The sequence below is a fragment of the Micropterus dolomieu genome, linkage group LG05 (genome assembly GCF_021292245.1).
Source record: "Micropterus dolomieu isolate WLL.071019.BEF.003 ecotype Adirondacks linkage group LG05, ASM2129224v1, whole genome shotgun sequence".
Classification (NCBI taxonomy): domain Eukaryota; kingdom Metazoa; phylum Chordata; class Actinopteri; order Centrarchiformes; family Centrarchidae; genus Micropterus; species Micropterus dolomieu.
Genome location: NC_060154.1, coordinates 2,454,086 through 2,474,403, shown reverse-complemented (window position 1 = coordinate 2,474,403; position 20,318 = coordinate 2,454,086). Strand labels below are relative to the sequence as shown.

General features: G+C 41.2%; 1 protein-coding gene across 7 annotated transcripts in view; it reads left to right on the top strand.

Moving 5' to 3' along the window:
* Positions 1-4,110: 4,110 nt before the first annotated feature.
* The window catches only part of adcy1a (adenylate cyclase 1a), a 59,759-nt gene continuing 43,551 nt past the window's right edge, over positions 4,111-20,318 (top strand). For 2 of the 7 annotated variants that reach the window (XM_046050456.1, XM_046050461.1), the window contains exons 1-4: positions 6,573-7,187; positions 7,308-7,350; positions 7,570-7,623; positions 18,495-18,644. In XM_046050456.1, coding sequence (XP_045906412.1) covers positions 7,318-7,350; positions 7,570-7,623; positions 18,495-18,644 — 237 coding nt within the window. In that variant the 5' untranslated portion in view covers positions 6,573-7,187; positions 7,308-7,317. Of the gene's footprint in view, positions 4,291-5,076; positions 5,105-6,572; positions 7,188-7,307; positions 7,351-7,569; positions 7,624-8,809; positions 8,889-16,052; positions 16,832-18,494; positions 18,645-20,318 lie in introns of those variants that run through there. The other 5 variants (XM_046050460.1, XM_046050457.1, XM_046050459.1 and 2 more) reach the window with 5 other exon arrangements.

The window sequence follows — 20,318 nt, the reverse complement described above, 5'->3', positions numbered from 1 at the left end:
AATTACAGCATCCTCTCCTCCTCAGCCAAGGCCGGCGCGAGGTTACGGAAAATGTCTCCGTCAATGTCACTGTGTCACCAGCAACCACGTCAGTATGGTTTACCCTCCCCCCAGCTGCAGCCCCTCTCCACCAGTTTTATGAGCTGTGGGCCCACGTGTGACCTCTAATGGACAGGGGCTTGTGTTTGTCTGTTTGTCTGTGTGTCTGCGTGACTTGGAGGATGGAAGCAGGGTAGCTGATTTCCCAGAAGTTTGTCAGCTTTATTTTGTGCAAACATTTGAAAATATTTCACCAGAATGTTTGTTCAGAATTATCAGCTCTGGCCGCATGTTTGACTTTCTTTATTTCTGTAGCTGTTAGGGTCATTAAAAGGAGAGAAAATAAGATGCAAAGCAAGAGTGGATTATTAATACAGTCGTGGAAATTAGTATATATAGAGAAATATTTAAAAGGCAAATGACTGCACAGAGCATTTTTGTCCTATTTTGATCAATGTAGATGTTCATAGTCCCACATCACCAAGGATGTAGCTTATACCAACACCTTGGGTTACCTATTGGACCGACTTTATTAAATGTACAGTATGTATGTGTGTGTGAATAATTTGTCTCCTCACAACTTGGGCGGCTGTGGCTGGTGCGTTAATCGGAAGGTCGGCGGTTCAATCCCCCGCTCCTCCAGGCTGCATGTCGAAGTATCCTTGGGCAAGATACTGAACCCCGAATTGCCTCTGGCGGCTGTTTCGCCAGTGTATGAATGTGTGTGAATGTTAGTTTTTGTTTGAGCACTTAGGCTCAGTGAATGAATGTGTGTGAATGGTGAATGCAGATGTAGTGTAAAAGCGCTTTGAGTGGTCGAAAAGACTAGAAAGGCACTATACAAATACGGAGCTTTTACAACTTCTCATTTAACCGGCAGAAATTTCAATTAGAGAGTCTTTCCCACCTTCTTTGCAAACAGGAGCATCATATTTTATTCATTCGTTTGGCAAACTGTGAGACTGAATTAACTTTGAGCCACAATTCCACAGACACCCACCCCTCCGTACAACCTGCAACTCTCAGAGCTATCGATTTTTAATTCACACTCAGAAAACGTATACTTTATTCATTCTGGAAAGCAAAAGACTGCAGCATGACTGTGTGGGATATACACAGCATGTATGTGTGTGTATTTTCTTAGTTTTCTCTTCTTGTGAGGACTTTGTGTCTGTACAGATAGGGAGTTTAAAGTTACAGGTTAGTGTAGCAGCATTGCAAGTATTCATATGCTCACATGTTTTAACTATATATAGATATATACAATATCTAACTATAGCATATTTGTGAGGACCTTCACTGATTTACTGCACTCCTAACCCTAACCTGAACAATCATTAACCCCTAAATAGCACTTTGAAGAGGTCAGGACTGGACAAAATGTCTTAATCTTTGAAAAATGTCCTTACCTTCCAAAAACGTCATTATGTTCCAAAAAATGAAAAGAAAAAGAAAAACCTCCTCTATCTGTAAAATGTTTTCATTTAGCAAATATGTCTTCACTTTCCAAAGGTGTCCTAATGTTCCAAAGGTGTCCTCATATCCACTAACCAAATTGGTCCTCATAAAGATAAAGGTTCAGCAGCGTGCGCACAGACACACACACACACACACACTCTCAGATGGTGTTTACTGGCTTCACCATGGTAGAGTTGAGTGCTAATGTGTTGCTGTGGGAACTAAGATATGTGTAGTGCCTCAGCAGAAGGAAGCCTGCAGCACTGCTACTGTATACACACTTCCCACATCATTTCTCACAAACTGTTGAGCAGCAAAGGGGCACATGGGTCTTTGCACGTACACTTGTGTCTCCAAAATATCAAGTTTTTATCCACTAAGAAAAAAAAGGTTTGTTAGATGATCCAGAAGAAAAAGATTTAAATGTTTCTGTTAGTAACACAAAGGACGAAGAATTTCTTGACTGCAGCCCTATAGACCTTTTTTGCCTCTTATAGCTCATTGTTTTGGTTTAACAGCGGATTTACGTTCTGGTTCAGTCTCAGTCTTTCCAACAGCAGCTGTCATCATTCATCAGACAAACTCTGATAAAAACTACTGTACACTACCTGCTCAGCATAAAACAGCTGACAGACAGTTACAAACTAGCTGGTCAGGAAAATTAAGCAACTAGCAGTGACAGAGCCAGATATTTTTCTCGGGAGTTGGTGGAGACCAAATCAGAGCAAAAAGGAGAGTGAATATTGAATTTACTTTCATCAGGTGGACAACTTATTAAGGTGATATTATATCAAGGTAGCTTTGTCTCTGCAGGATGTGTAAAGAGGCAGTTGTGTGTTTGGTAATACAAAATGCTGTGATCAAACTACACAATATTATTTTGTTTTAGGATGATTTTATATATATATTTAAAGGAGGTGCCAGAGCCCGACTTTACGGCGAGAGAAGGCAAAAGATTCTGACATACTAGTCTCTTTATCAGGATGTTGTGTTGTGTGCCAGTTTCTCACACTATGACACACTACATGGGATTGCAGTAGAGGCTAAATGAGTAGTCTATGGGGGTCGGGCTGATATTGTGTAGTCTAAACATGGCCTTAACTGTAACATAAGCCAAAGTCACGGCATTGCATCTGAAAGCTTGTTTTGATGTTTTTTTACTTACTTGTGGCCGAAATCTAAAAATTCGACTTTAAAATGACCAAATTCCAAACCAAACCTCCATTTTCCATTGGACAGTTACAATATGTGAAAGTAAGCCATTTTTAGTATATTTCCATTGTTTTGATTTGTACGACGCTAGTTATTTTTAGCACCTCACAGTGTGTGTGTTTGTGTTTGCTGCAGAACAGTGTTGTTTAACAAGCTTAGCAGGATCAGGTACTGAGTAATCTGCTGGTAATGAGGCTCACAGTAGTGTGAGTCTGTGTGTGTGAGCAAGAGAGAGTGTGTGTGTGTGTGGACATGCATGGTAGCATTGGGGTGTGTATCTTTCAATTATGACCAACCAAAACACACAGTTCTACATCTGTATTAGCTCAGTCAGTGTGTATCAATTTCCTTTAAATTTCTATTTTTAGACTCCTCTTTTTTGTTTCAAACTGACAGTCCCCACTCAACCTGCTTAGCCTTCTGCTACCAGCTAAACGTGTGTCTATAAATTTATATTTCTGTACGATTACATGCGAACATACGTGGATCTATGTTGTCTATCTATGTTGGGCAGGGTTTAACTGAATTAAGATGACTGAGGCTGGTGCTCTTCCCAGTTGCCCCAGATTGGGCTTTGGAGTGAAAATCCTCCAGGGAAGCACTAATCCCGACTGTCGGGAGCAATTTTTATTCCGTAAGCAAAGCTTTCTCAGTCAATCTCTCTCTCTTGCTTGCTCCCTCTCTTGCTCTAGCGCTCTATTTATAGCCCTCTTAAGCTGCTCTGTGTGCCACTGTTTACATTTAGAGCCCCCACTCTTTAGACCCCCCCCCCCCTCATGCTCTTGGTCCTCCCTTGTTTCCCCAGCAGAAGAATTAAAAGCAGGACATCTCTATTGACTAGCACGCTCACAAGATGGACAGATAGAGAGATTATGAGGAAAAGGGCTAGACACATAGAAGTAGAGGGCAGAGGAAGAAAGACAGGGGAGATGTAAAGTGACAAGCAGATCCGAATGTGTATTCCAGGCGGTCAGGCAAGCTGTCTGTGTTTCGAGAGGACAGATTGTGATAGTTAGGAGAAAGAGGGGGAAGTGGCTGTGTTTTCAAGAGAAAGGCAGGCAGAGAATTTGTGGTTTGTTTAGAGGAGCAAAGAAAGTGACAAACCATTAAGGAGTGGTGTATTATTTCTTGGATTTTGGTGTTTTTAAAATAATTGTTTGATAATTTTGGGAAGTTCACTAATTCACTTTCTTGCGAGGAGTTAGATTTGAAAATCACACTCACGTCTGTGAATTAAATATTATATCTTGTTTGTTTAATCTGCACAGTAAACTAAAGCAAATGTGAAAATGACACTTTTGATGACTATTTTTTGGTCTTGACCACTAACTTCCTGGAGTCTCTGCTTGTTGCCTGGCAACTGGTCATGACCACGAAATAGTTCGGCACAAACAAAATTGTCGTTTTTACTCTTCGGTTTTGTTACGGATTAAAGAAAGGAGATATAAATGGTTTATCAGAGAGATTTAGAAGTGCTGGTAGGCAGATTTTGTGACCTTTAAACAGAGCCAGGCTTCATGCTAAGCTAAGCTAACCGACTGCTGACTTTTCATCTAACTCTCAGAAAGAAAGCAAATGAGGGTATGTTTCAATTATTCCTTTAACCACCTGAGGATGATTATGAAAATAATAATCAAAAGTCAAGGACCACTACTACATCAGTGGCTCACTAATGATAAGTTTATAATTTGACTTAAAAAAAACAACAAACAGCTGGTCACTGTAGTTGTTAGCAAATGTTACTCATACAGGAGGAAATGGTACATTTGTTCTGGAGTATTTTCAGTGGCGGATGAATCCACTTTTGGTGTTCTAGTTAGTATTTAGGGCAGCAGGACGGTGTATGTAGAATTAAGTCCAAATGAACTACAGTGTGTGTGTTCATGGTAATGTAGGAGCATGTCACCCAGTGCAACAGTTTGGCTCATTTATGTGTTTTTAATAGTTTCTGGACAGCAATGGAGCTCTTTGGTGCAGAGGAAGAAGAAATATCAGGTTCTGAACATACACACAATACTTGACACATTTGCCGTTTTACCATTCCCAGTACCAGCTCAACTCGCCTCGACTCGACTCTACTCAACTTGGTTGTGGCCCGCCGTCCTCCATTTTCCATTGCAGTCTCTTGACTTAAGTTAAAACGTTTCAACATTACTCAGAATGTAAAGACAGATAAGCGGTATGAAAACCTTACAGCTGTGTTTTCCTCTGCTGTTGTTGCTGCAGCGGTCTGTGTGACTGTGGAACCAAAGGGCTTTGTGAGCGAGCGGCTGGCCGGCCTCACATTTTAGTATCGCCTCTGCTCGCTTGGAACCTTTGACGGATGTGATACGAAAAAAAGGACCTGGTAGCAGGTACAGGCACAACTTTTCTACAATGGAAAACCTAAAAAAAGGTGAGTAGAGTTGAGTGAGTCGAGGTAAGTCCAGTTGGTACCATGCAGTAGAAAACGGGCTCTTGTTACTTTGGGTCTCTTCGTGGGATGTGGTGACAATAAAAAAATACAGAATATCACCAGACTTTCTTTTATAGATTTTCCACCATTTTGAACATTACATGTTGTCATCATTGTCCCGTCCCCTTCCTCAAGCCTTCCTGTTTGTTTCTGTGGAGGTCAACTTGCTCCCTACAGCTGAGAAGCAGCAGTTTAAGGCAGCAGCTAACATTTAGCTCATTATGTAAATGCTAATCATCAGTTGTAACACAGACCCTGGGGGTTCAGAGATGCTCAGACACAACTAAGGCTGGCAAACCAGCAAACTGCATTAACAATTCTAGCACATAAACAAACTGATTTATGGATTGCGAGGCTCCACTGTTCTAATCTGTCAGTTTTGTTCTCTGCACGCAGTAAAGCAGCAGTGATGTAAACTAGTTATGTCATTTAATGTGATGGAGCAGCCTCGTCCTCTGTGTATTTTACACTCAGATGAGGCATGCTTCCACTTGTGTTTCCTGCCCAGTGTCAATAACATAATCAGATGTGGGGCTCACAGCTGCTCTACCTGTGAGTGTGTCGTTGTCTGTGTGTGTGTTCAGACAGAGGAATACAGTGCCATATTTGGACAGTGACTGATTTTTTCATTCTGTTGGCTCTGTCTTCCAGCACATTGGATTTGAAATGAAACAGTGTAAGAGGTGAAGCTCCTGACTTTCAGTGTTTGTTTTTTGAAGGTGCATTGCTTAGATGTGTACACAGTGTAGGGGACTGTAGACTTGACTTTGTCTCGGTGTATTGTCCAAAAAATGGTGGGACTGCTGTTGTTCCAATACAGAGGTGTACACCCTGAAACACCATTGCCCAGCCCAGTACCCCTTGGTATTGTGTTCATATTGCACATCCAGTGCCAATTTAAGAAATAGTGTGCAGTTTATGTAGTGAGATAGAAAGTGTGTGGAGGTCATTCGTGGAGACCAATGAATTAATCTTAAAATTACCTTGTAACTGCAGTTTATTTTCCATAACCACAATCTTTCCGTAAACATAACCATGCCATGAAAAGACAAGATCTTGGGAAAAACAGGCCTCTGCAGTGAAGTTAAAAGAAATTTTTTTAGTTGAGATTGAGGCCAGATTTTTGTTTGCTTTGGCAGGTTAAAGTGGTTCTGAACTGGATTATTTAATGTGGACATTGGTAAAATTGGCAAGCAATCTTTCCATTTAATTTTTTTTGTGCAAAAGCTTTGACAATAAAAAATGCAACCTCTCACAGATATTATAGTGATAAACTTGGATTAATTCTTGCTTTTGGAAGAACACAAATTCCTGAAGGGACTGATACACATAAAATAAATCTGATATCCATCGGCTGGTAAAGTGATCGGTCATTATGATCATCACAGTGTTAATTATCAGGGTTGGATATTTGAGCTCCTCTGTACAGGAGGAGCGTCGCTTGGGCTCTAACGTGCAGCTCAGCTGTCCATTTAGTCCCAACTCCTCTGCCAGCTGAAAGCTCTGATCTGTGAACATTGATGGGGATCAATAATTTACACCGCCGCTTTAACATTTGATGTGTGTGGAGCCATAATCTGTCAGGGATAAGTGCCACTGTGAAGTGTGAAACACACACACACACACACACACACACACACACACACACACACACACACACACACAGCTCTTGGTTATTGAGTCAAGAAGAGCATTGCCTACATGCAGGAGGTATTTTAAAGTTAAAATCAAACTGACAATTGCTTTCTTTCAACGTATCTATGAAGACTCTAATCCAGGTCAGAGGATATCTTGAAGTTGTCATTATAGGCAACTGGACTGGACAAGTTTCTTTTCTATTCTAGATATTCTCTCAGCATTTTGTGTAGACAAAATAATATGGGGAAGACTGGTTATGATTTTATGAAGTTTTCTGAAACTAACTAAGTTGTGACATCTTGTTTCTTACTTCTATTTCCAGTTCTGAACATATTTGGCAAAGATTGAGAAAAACATTCTGACAGTGTCACTGGCTGTTGCTTTTGTGGGTTGTTAAGTATTACCATCATTTCAAGTGCACTTGTTTTCACTTTTTCCTCCACATAAAGTGGTTAAGACACAACTGAACTCATTTGGTCGTCTCATCTTCTGAATTTTGTTTTAGCGATGTCGCCATGTTCCCAGATGTCAGCCATTACAGTACTCTGGTAAGTATACAGTGTTATTATCTATTATAACTAATAGAAAGGATGCCCCAAACTATTGGAATTGTAGTTCAAAGGTTTCAGCTTTATTTAAGGGTGCCTACATCATATAACAGTGTTGAAATTATTTCCCTTTTATACACAGTTTAAAAATAATGAGACAAATTCACATTGACATAAATCATCATATGTATTCATTATTTGCTTTTTGATCCTTTACAGTTTGACTGTCTGAAGTGTTCGACATGCAGACAGAAGACATCTGGTATCCACCAGGTTCGTACTGCAAGCCTGCTACACTTTCTTTCTTGTTTTTAAGTCTCTTTGCCTTCAGCCGTGTGTTCAGACACATGATCAGCTGGACTTGTTCAGCTGTACTGTTCTAAAGCTTACAGACTGAATACCTGACACTTTCCACCTAAAATGGACAACTAGTCTTCTAACTGAAAGAACAAAATAAATAAATGTGTAAACATTCTCCAAAAGGACCCATGTGAGCGTCTGTCGATTTGGTTTGTCAGTCCTTCCCAAAACACATATGACTGCTTTCTGATCTTCTGCCAACTGAGATGATGATTGTTAAACTTTTTTGTGTTGCTGCTGCAACTCAGTGTGTTATCATGGCAACCATCCCAGGCAAGGCAGGGCAGGGGGCTTTGTAAGGAATTGTCCCGAATGTATTGAAGCTGTGTGAAAAAGTTTTGTACTGCTACATTCAAATGAATGTGTAAAAAATATCTGTACAAATAGCTTTAGTTCACCATCCAGTCACGGATCCAGGGGGGCAGGCCTTTCTTGCCAGCAGTCTGTGGCTTCATCCCCATTGATTATTCAGTAGAAGGTGTCAAATGTGGGACGTACGTGCACACTTGGGATGAACACATACAATTAAGTTTTCTTTGAGTTGCTTTCCCCCATAATAGATACTGTAGATGTGTAACTAAAATTAAATCTATTTTTCTTTTGGTCTTAGTGAGTGACTCGAGCAGCAGTGTTCTGAATTAGCCGCCTGTTTGAAAGAGAGACCTGTAAAGACACCGTTGCAGTAGTCAAGTCAACTGATGAGAAATGCATGGAACTTTTTCCAGGTCCTGTGTGACATAAGTCCTTTAATCCTTGATATCTTCTTCAGGTGATAGTAGGCTGACTTTCAACTTGCCTTAATGTGCCAGCTGAAATAGATACCGCCAAGATTTCTCGCTTGGTTTGGGGTTTTTAACATTGCAGATGGTAGCTGAGCGCTGAATTTTAATCGTTCTTCCGTGGCTCCAAAAACAATTACTTTAGTTTTCACTTTGTTTAATTGAAGAAAATTCTGGCATATGATTTGTTCAATGTACTTACTCAACACTTTTTTAAAGGGATTATTATTATTATCCCCTGGTGACATGGTTTTATAAATGTGTGGGTTGTCTGTATAATTATTTTAACATATTTTATTGTTTTCCATAATCTGAACTAGTGGCAGCATGTGGATGTTTAACAGAAGAAGGCCCAAAATGGAGCCCTGGGGAACTCCACAGGCCATTTTTATCAGCTCCGTAAGTACCTATAGACACAAAGTAGTCCCTGTCCTTTAAGTAGGATTCAAACCAGTTTAGTACTGTGCCAGAAAGCCCCTAAGTTCTCTGAACTATACACTTCTTCGCCAGCAGTAAACAAACATATCAATCCATGAAAATAGTTTTGGAGCAACAAGAACTTCAAAGTCTGATTATGCGCTCTGTGATCAACATATGAGTTAGAGACAGCATATTGCTTATCATTTCCTTATTTAGACCTCACTCATTTTGGCTGAGGGAGGGGATTAGATTAGGTTTCTAGATTTAAAATATAATACATGGTCACCTACTGAAAATACAGATCATTCAAGTCATTAAATAGCAGACGCAGCAGTAACCGCTTTCTGTCTGAAAGCACCTTAAGTGCAATGACATACTTCTTCCACCTTTGCTTCACCTGAGGTCACTTGTCATGAAAACATAAATTAGTGTTAAAGTGTTTGACCAAGCGGCAAATATTGTTGTTCTTGAAATGAAGGTGAATTAAACACTCTTGATAAAGCTGATAGTTTAACCTCAAAGTCATTGTTCATACTTGTGGACTGCAGTTTAGTTTATTGTGTAATCTTCAATACAGCAGCCTCAAGTACTTATTTAGCTTTTCAGTCAACAGTCGATACATTCAGTATTCTGCATTTCTACAGAATCATTTAAGGAACAATTTAATCTTCCTGTGACTCACCTTTGGGATCCTTTCTAAGTGTTCAACAGTCATGGTGCTTTTGCAGGTGCATCAAGAGAGGCTTGAAAGCATAATTTTTATGTATAATCATACGTCTGGAATTTAGATGTCTGTAGACTGCCGATCTGTCATGTCTGGATAGTATCTTTCATGCTAGGGGTGGCCACATAAACTCAGTATATACACTGCTGTGCGACGTGTGATTGAGACAGTTTTGTGTTTTTTCACGTTTCACTGAGAATATAGGAGTGTGAGCAAAATCCATTTACCTTTTACTTTGAGCAATCCTGCGCTGTATTCCACCAGGACGAACTTAATCCTATTTTGCAGTCCACAGTGACTTTATACACTCCTAAAAGCAGTGGCATGGAAGAAAATCATTAGGTCGACGACTGCTGCTCCACAGGGAATTATAATTGTCATTATCTTCCATATGGTCAAGTCTTATTTAGTCACTTCGGCTCGGAGGTGTCGGGAGAGTCAAATGCCTCCTTTTTCTTTCAAACTTAACACCAGAAGTTGTTGATTTCATCTAATAAGCTGTGAGGAACAGTTAGTCTGTCTAATCTTTTATCACCGTAAGTATCTGATTGAAGTGTTTTTTTGTGGCTTGAGAGGCAGATTTTATCATTCATTTGGATCCACCTGGAATTGTATCCATTCAGGATCGCATTCATATTTGAATCGTGTTCATGTAAAATTCCCTCACAAGCAAATTCATAAAAAACACAGACAATCTGGCAGGCTTTTTTTAACTTTCAAAGACGCAACTGGTACCGTATGAAGAGTTCTGAAACTGTATGCGTTTGTACAAGTGTGTGTGAGCGTGTGCATGTGCATGTAGTCAGACGTGTGTGTGTCTGTGTGTATTTAAGTGATAGTTGCATTGGAAATGTTTTTCAGCTTTCCTCCAACATCTCTTGCTGTGGGAGATGAGAGGAGCTGACACACAGAATTAAAAATATCTCTCAATAGCACTCCCACACACACACACACACACACACACACACACACACACACACACACACTGCAACCCAAGAGGCCACACACACATTTACACACTGTAACACACTTCAGCACACAGCCTACTGCTCAACACTCTCTTTTTGTGTCTCTCTCATCTTTTTCATTTCCCCCTCTTGTGCATATGGATGCATATGTACAATCCGCTGGCTGTTGAGTGCTTTAAAAAGACATTAAAGCAACAGTATAGAGGTGTCAAAGATAGATTTAAAGGTTTAACTAATCTGTTTTCCTGTTCTTTTAACCTCGTCATATAAAGTTGTAAGAAAAAATCCATTTAGTGGTGCAGAGAGATTATGCGGACAATACAGCTCATGAGGGGTTTTGGCTGTTGTATAAATATCAACATTTATGCACGGGAGCTGGTTTCTGTGTTCATCTATTCCTGTCTTCCACAGGAGAAGCATGGAGCTAATTGTGTTTGTATGAATGGCAGCATGCAGGTTTATTCATGAATGCAAACAACACTGCAGCAGCAGCTTCCTCAGCCCCAGTGGAGGGCTCTTATTCATGAATGTGCTCAAGATCCCAGTCTGCTAAGTTCCCATTTAGCTGTCTCTGTGTCTCCTTGCCAACTGGCTCCCATCACAAGCATACACACACACCAGGTCCAAGAACAGGAAATCACCTGGCTGTGACTATGGGAGCAGGCGCCTGACAAATCAAAGCTTGGGGTCACCTGGTTTGGGGCAGCGTTAGACTTTTAAAAGTTTATTAGAAATTTATTAATTTAATTGCTCTACACAACCTCGTACCACACAGGTCTACCGTTGCATGTCTACACCCTCCACCCTCCTCCAACAACTGTCTGTGTTTTTGCATGGTTGGTATGAAGGTTTGTGTGGTTCGGTCACCTCTGAAGCTTTCTTCGGCACCTCTCCATCCTCCATGTCAGAGCCTCAATTTGGAGAAATGTCAGTGAGCACAATGAGCCGGCAGGGCAGGGCACTGTGTCACTGCAGCAACTAATACTAACACATCAGCTGCTCTCATCATCTCAAACCACCTGAAAGGAAGTCAGAGAGAAGAGAGAGAGAGAGAGAGAGAGAGCGGCACAAGAGAGACAAAAGATTGAGAGGGAGTCTGGGTGTCAGATTGGGAAACACCTCAGCAGCATCAGTCACAACTGCTAGCCTTACTGCCTCTGTTGCTATGGCAACGGGGACTGTCAGGCATCCTGGAGGGAGGGATGGTCCAAAAATCTGCAGCTGTCACTTACTTCAGGAGAGAGAGAAATGGAGCCAGTGTGTGTGTGTGTGTGTGTGTGTGTGTGTGTGTGTGTGTGTGCGCTACCTGGCTGCTCTGTAACACTTCACTAAGAAGATGGTGAACAGGAAAGATCAGACACTTTGAATGAGCCGGTGGGAATATGAGATGGAAAATCATGCTCCATTTTTTGTTCACAAACAACTTAAAGCAGATTAAGTGCTGCACCATGGACGGGTTTATTTATATAGCACCTTACTGTATACACACAGGGATGCAGCTCTGAGTGTTTGATGTTAAGAGAACATAAAAGAGACTCTAACACATGTTGATGCATGTACATAGTTAAAAAAAAGACAGTCAGTGAGTTAAAATATAAATTTGTAAATGTGTGTTTTAAGAGCTCCTTAAAAACCTCAACTGATGATTCTGTCCTATAGAAGAAGAATTTTGGTTGAAACCTGCAGTGAGCAGCTTCAACCAAAGACTTCTTGTTAATTTAGATGTCTTTTGGCCCAAAGGTCGAGTCTTCCAAGAGTCCACTATAAAATTATTTAAAAAACATTTTCACAATATAGCACACACAAGAATTGATCATATATTCAAGTTCATTCTTGAAGTTCTTGGAAATAGTCAAGATAATAGACAAAATAGTTGATTTGATCGAGTGATGATGACCATGTAATATGGTTGAAAGCTCTGGAAAAAGCTAGTGATTTGGTCAAACAGATTTTTTTCATAGTTGTTTTTTTTCTGTGCTCACAAAGTAACTATGTTCAGATTATGATGGTTTAAATGTCTAATAAGTGCTGTAGTGGATGTTTTGTCTTAGAATATACATAGTAAAGCCAAGGATTACACTAATGGAAAACAGAAATACTGAATGAGAGATTACATTAAGTTACAGAAGCTAGCAGAAGAGCAGATGCTAGACAGGAAGTGATTTCATGATTTCTCAAACAGGACTTCTTTAAGCATTAATGTAATAGCCAGTTTCTTCTCTTTCTTTCTTCTTGTTTACAAAATAAATGCTTACAATTACATAATAATATGTCATGGCTATTAACTTATGATTTTTTTCAACTGCTTATAAATGCTAAATAGTGGGCTTAATATAATGTGTTATTATTAGTTAATGTCTATCTCTCGCTGTGTTTACTGTAGATGTTGGAATTTTAAAAACTTTCTAAATAGTGCTAATGAAAGTTATTTATTTGTAAACCACCATATTCTGAGGTGTTGGTGCAGTGGGCAGCAGAAAGGGGACTCTATCAGGGACATATCTTTGCAGTATGTCGACCGCATTCATAGCCAAATAAGTCTATTTATAGGCTTTATAGTAAGACTAACTCTAAGACAGTGCAGACACTTTACAGTGAGAATGTGTTTTCACTCCGTGAAAAGGACCACTAGACAAAATCTTATTAGTCTCCCCACAGATAGGAGTCAGCTTGTCTTTCTTCTTGTGATCTTGACTCTGCAGCCTATTGATTTAAAACATGCTGGACAGTAGTGGATATTGACCACATTAAGTAATTGACTGTGCACATACAGAGACTTTTTGTTGGGAGGGCCCAAAGTGCTTCACATTGACTTTTTCATTGATGAGCCAGTTCACTGACTTCCTCAGAGATCTTAGTGATCTGAGGCACTTGTGCACTCAGATCAAAAAGGGCCACTGAAACACCTGCATTTGTCTTCTGAATGTGCACTTTTTGAGATACTGAAAGCCTGTTATTTTGGTTTCTGGTCTGACCTGGCAGTTAAGTGCTCAGATGTAATGTAAAGCTGTAAGGAGGAAGCATCACACTGTTGAGGTGCAATTTATTTTAAAATAGTTGCTGATACAGGATTTTATTATCATCCTGGACTAATTTTCACATTTAAATCCAACTGACAGATCTATGCGATTTGCTTTGTAATTTCTGGATTGCGAATCAGGCAAATTGGGCAACTGCCCTGGGGTCCTAGACCCTCATGGGGCCAGCAAACCTCCCAGGTTTACTGTAGTTTTGTAGTAATTCCGTTAAATGTAATTTTGTTTTGGAATATACAAGGACTGACCCTGAATAGTGGAAGATTCAATGTTTTGATGGGCGGAGCCTGATTCGACTATCAGTCTCAACGTCAAAGCTTCGCAGTGAAACGAGGATCACGCCATTTCGGTGATATGGAGGAGCTCAACATCTGATTTTACACAGAACTACCAGTTTTCTGGTATGATCAATATACATTTCAACATTAAATGCTGTAAATAAACCTGTAAAAAGAATAAAACTTTCAATAAATGTTTTTAAAGTGTGTGAATAAATCCAAAACTGTAGTCTAACCCTAACCCTGAGTCATCAGTGTGCATGTGTACGCATAGCCTATAGGCCTATGTCTGTAGGGGCAGTGCGGAAGAGACGGAGCCCCAGCTTCACTGGTGTTGTGCCAAGTTGTCCCACCTCACAGGACTTTCAGAAAAATTTATCACTGTCGATGAACCACACAAAGAATATTTTATCGTTTTTAAAAGCCAGCTACTTGAAACAGACCCTGGAGGAACCGCGACGTGCACGCAGCTGCAGTAGCTTCTGCTCGCAATCGCAATCGGCGCGCACAAAAACACACATGACTGGACTATCAATCGACTGAATTTGGCGATTCTGATCTGACTATGTAAATCCTTAGTCGGGGACAGCTCTAGAATATACACAAGTAAAACACAATAGAAGTTGTTTTGATAAAAACTCTAGTTTTAAGACTGAATATTTCAACTGATGCTAGTGCATACTCGTATGTCTAACAAGATTACCACACTGCAAACCTGGGGCCGTATAATAATGCAGCATAAGAATACTGTACATAATCCACAGAGATAGGGTTAATAAAATTTATTTTCACCCCAGGCCCCCCAAAACGGTTAATCTGGCTGAACCCCTATTGATATCCTGAAGACCTCTGCTGTAAACAGTTTTTTTTTGCATCTTATTTGGCTCCTTTATAATGATATTTTCTCCATGTTTTACTTCTGCAATATTTTTGCTAACGTTCTTCCATATTGCAAGTTTATATTCCCTGCCAAGATTAGTTATATTGTCACTGAAGGAGGCCTTTATTCTGTCACTATTTGTTCTACACCAAATTTAAACCTGAGGTGAATATCCTAAAGATCTTTTTTTTTTTTTTTTACTTTTCTTGTCAATTACTTGCTATTTTAGCTGGTGCTGTTTTGAAGACAATTTACCCTTTCCTTGTTTCCCATATTCTCCCATAATTCATAGTTCTGCTTTGAAATAGTTCTTTTTGAAATAGTCAGTTACATTTTTATATGTCCTTCATTAGTTACATTTTGATATGTCTTTATTCTATCAATATTTGTTCTGCAGGAACAAAATTTATCCTCTTGGGTGTTTAAGTAAAACTCAAATTAAACTTATTAGATTACCCACAGCATAACACAAATGCGTGCACAAAATATGCACAAATACATGCACAAACTATGCACATATGTAGAAAACATGTCCTCAACCATATACAACGGTGCACCACAGTTTAAGATGCACGTCCTCACTCTTACATTTTCACAGTCAATTCGGAAAGAGAGCTTATTTTTAGTCCCCCTGCAGGACTATTACATCCCCTCTGTAACGTGTTTTCTGTTAATTCTCTGTTTGAAAAAAAAACACTTGACTCTGCAATAAAATATATGAGAAATACAGATGCGGGAAAGACCAAATTGTTGCTATATTGGACCATCCACCGATGCAGCTGGTCTATTTTTAGCTGGGAACTACATCAGCTCTGACTGCAGACACTGCGAGGGGAAATCTCCAGCGCTGTTTTGCTGCTGTCTTCACCCAACCACTGACATTTCACTCAAGCAAATTAAAGCAGGAGAAGGACAAACAGTAATGTAGGCTTATATTTGAGGTTTGTGAGCTAGTTGTGCATCTCAGACGCGAGAGAAAGTATGACCGGAGAAAATACTGTCAAATTGTTTTTTTACGTGACATGGCTGTTCGCCAAGCCTCGTGGTGATGTGTTTTGACTATCATCATAGGCAAGCGTGGTCCCTCCTGTAAGAGCGCATGATCAGGGGCAACCCTGTCTGAAGCACCGCAGGTGGTCGGAGAGAGAGAGAGAGAGTGAGAGAGAGAGAGAGAGAGAGAGAGAGAGAATGAGAGAGAGAGGCGTGCTGCACATTGGTCGGGCTACTTTTCTGACGACACACCGACAATCGTCAACCTGTGGATAGAGCGCGCACGGGGCTCTGTTGTCTCCACTGCCACCCTCTCCCCTCTGACATCAATCCGGACATCCAGGACGCATGAACTGGGAGAGGGTGCCCGGTCGATTCCAGAACGGAGGAGAGGAAAAGAAAAGTTGAGGGGTCGTGCGCCACCCCCGCTTCATGAATGGCCGGAACATGGAGGAGATGCCATTCGAAAGAGTCAAGACCCGACGGAGGAAGGGTCACTGTCCGGCCGGTGCACGCCTGGGCGCCATCGCCTGCGAGGACGAGTTCAACAGCCAGGAGCTGGAAGCTCTCTTTCAAAACTACAACCTGAAGCTGGAGCAGACCGCCACGCTCAAAGCGCTGGCGGTCCTCATCGTGGCCGCGTCGTCTCTGTCCCTGATGGAGCTGCTCTCCAACCCGCGTCTCACCTTGTCCAAGGGCTCCTACCCGGTGCACTGCGTGGTGTTCCTGTCGCTGTTTATCGTCACCAACGTTAAATACCTGCAGGTGACGCAGCTGCAGCAAATAGCGAAGCTGGCCCTGCTCTTCAGCTTCACCTTTGCGCTGCTCTGCTGCCCGTTCCCGCTAGCACTCGCCACTTCGGAGCCGGTGAGCGCCGGGACCCCTGAGCAAGGCGTGTGGCAGCTCATGCTAGTCACCCTCGTGGCTTACGTGCTGCTGCCGGTGCGGACGCTGCTGGCTGTGCTGTTCGGGGTGATGCTGGCTGCATCCCACTTCATTGTCATAGCGACGTCGGTCACTGGAAGGAAACAAAAGCTATGGAGACCGGTAAGTGCTGCACCTGCATCCTGATCAGCTCTTCAGTCACTCAACCAACTCCATTGCTTTATGCTTAGAATCTTTAACATTTTTTTTCACTTAAGCCATCATCATATCAAAGAGTTGAGTCCCCCTTTCACTCTAAAACCAGCCTTGAGCAGACGCTCCAGTGTAGAAGACTGTAGTTGTGGGAAGCTCTCAGCTGGGCTATGAAGTCTGTATGAGTGGTGCTGAGAAACATCACGCTCGCACGTCCAACTTTTCCTGGAGAAGAAAGATTTAAAAACCCCTGATCGATTTAGCTCCAGGGAATCGTAGCTGTAAAACTGGGAACGAGCACAAACTTTCACTTTTGCTTACCTCTGTTATGAGGCAGAGGAGGAGCTGTCCAGCTGTCGGTGCTGAAACACGCAGTGAGGATCCTGCAGAGCCACGTACACAACTTAGTGCTGAATTTTCACTGGTCCTTGTGCCCCAGATTGTAAGCAGAAGTAATCATTGAGTATTCAGGATGTATTCTCACACATCAACATCATGTTAAATACGGTTTCTGAGATATTTCCTATAAGACAATCAGGTTACTCCTAAAATGAAGCTATCTACACTTGCCACCAGGTTATGACTGTCATTGGGCAATGACCAGTTAAATCTGAGACTAATTCTTCTTGAATTGTTTTGTCTGTAATTTTTAGGTGGCATAAGATGTAAAATGATCAAGCAATCGACCAGGCTTTAAGAAAAAAATAAGAAAAATAAAGGTGATTTGTGTATTAGAAACATATTTTTTTCTGCTTTTCAATTCTGTTCTCCTGGACCCTCAGATTTTTCTTCATCCCCAAGTTGGGAACCACTGCTAAAACATAAAAACATTCCTATGGTTCACACGAGTTTGACAAACTTACTTCATTAGCAGTAACGCATTAAATCAATGGTTCCCAACCTTTGTGGATTGTAACCCCTCATCCCCAACAGATGGGAGCAGTGCAACCAAATGGTAATCTATTTGTAAATCTTATTTTTAGAGGCCAGGGGAGGTAAAAAATACCCAGAAATGTACAAGAAAATGAAATTAGAGAAAATTCAGAAAAAATAAACATAACTTTGTGTAGCAGAAATAACCCCCCCCCCCCCCCCCCCCCCCCCCCCCCCCCCCCCCCACACACAGTCCATCTGGTTTATTTTGGGGTCTATGCACTATAGACGGAAGTATTTCCATCATGTCTTATTTAATCTAGTCTTATTTTGTTTATGGGGTGGTGTTTTGCTGAACAGTAAACATAGCATCTCCAGCTTTGCGTGATTAGAGTGTTCTTTGACCTTTCAGCTCTCACCTCCTAAGAAGCGACGACACAGAGTGGCTACAGAGTCCATCATCCAAATGAAGTGTTTGAATCAATAGTCTGTGATCAATAACCAATAATGCACTTTGTTTGTCAGCCTTTCCACTGTAAAGCTTTCATGTTGAAATCACTGTGTTGACCTTGATGTCTGCCATTCATTCCATCCCATGGATTAATCAAGGATTGTGAAGTCTAATCTAGCCGGGATGTATGATTGTACACACAAATGCACATATTGACATGTGTGTTCCTTCAGGCCCACATGAACATACAGTGAAAAAACAAGGCCACTGCCAGCTTTGTTTGGCATGTCTGTTCTTGTTTGTGTGCAGCTGGTGGCCAACGCAGTGCTATTCACCAGCGTCAATTTGTCGGGGGTGTTTGTGAGGATTCTCACTGAGCGCACCCAGAGGAAAGTCTTCCTGCAAGCCCGCAACTGCATCGAGGAGAGGCTGAGACTGGAGGATGAAAATGAGAAACAGGTGAGTCGTGAATTTACACACGCACACAAACACACACAAATGCACAAATAGAAAACAGCAGAAGGAGAGCGGGATGAGAAAGACATGCTTCCACACACCTCGTCTTGAGCGCGTATGTTCATGAAATCTTCAGTCTCTTGAGAAGTTTTTTATTTTTTTTTGAAGGTTTCAGGTGCCAATGTATTCTAACAACATGCCCACAGGCACGCAGTAACTATGACAGCAGCTATTTAAGGAAAGAACAATTACTGTGGCACATGTACCAGTGCCACACATTCCACCCCCTCTGCACGCACACACCTACATGCAGCGATTTAACAAAGGAGCAATCAGGCAACTTTAACACACAGAAACACTTTGTTATGTACCGCACCCTACTCGCCCGCCATGTGCACGAAACACACCTACATCAGTTGTTTAATAGACAATTAATTGTCCCATGTATGTAATATGCCTCTTACCTTTGTTATACACAACATTCGTGAGCGCACACGCACACTTAGCACCTGCGCTTTGTAGATTAGATGATGATATGCTGTGTTTTCCCCGGCAGTAACAGGCTCCCTTCTGACAGGTAATTACATAAGCAGATTGCTTCCATGGCCTCCCTACTCCAGGAAAGGTCACAGTTTATCTGGGTGAGTGAAACACACACAGGCCCCTGAATGGGATCTACCAACAGCCTCCAACCAGGCTGCTGCCTATGTGCCCACGTACAAACGTCTCGGATTTGAATTTCAGCCATCAAACAGGCCTCTGGTTATCACTCAGGTCTTTGCTCAGGTCTTTGCTTTAAGCTGGATCCATAGGTTGTATTGATTCCTGAACATGTGTAGGCAATGTGCTGTATGTCTGGGTGGAAAATTGACTTCTTAGTTCAATAGCTATCTCAGAACCCTGAGGCACTGTGTAGTTTCTAAAAAACACAGTAAAATACAACCTGACATTACTCAAAAGTGTTTCTGACATCTGTAATAAGTGCTCGGACATAAACAACAAATTAACATGGTCAATTTGACCGCAACAAAACAATCCCAGCTCAAGGTCTACTTACCATCTTTATTCTAAACCTTTAAACTGTGACACAGTCTTCATTTGCAGATGATATTTCTTCAATAGTCATGGAGACTGATCTGTTGACATGTGAGCTGAGTAGCTGTTATGGTTTCTTCCATAGCAATTTAAGCATCTATGTTCATTCTTGACCTTGGATATAGTAATTTGATAAAAACGTCCCATCTAAAGGTCCATTTACTAGCTTTTGCCAGGGCTTTTAGTAGCTATTGAGCTCATACTTCAACGGATCCATGACTCCATCTACGGATGAAGATTGTTTGTTATGAATGAAAGCTCCAGGAAAAAGGTGATATGTGGACGTTGAGTTAAACTGCTATTTCCAAACTCAAGAATGACCATGAAAAAAGCAACTAATACCAACATTGCCTTATCTGCCTACAATATGGTTAAGGATTGGTTATGTCTATGCAACTACCAGGTGTGGGAAGGTCAAAGGTCACGCCCAACAATCCAGCATGTTGTCTTCCCTAAAAGGTTTTGGGGTGCTACAACAATGTCATACTTGTATCTTAAGTTTTGAGAGAGAACACGTTATTCAGATGACCAAAAAGTCTAGAAAAAGTAAACACCAGCCTGTTTGCCAAAAAGACCATAACT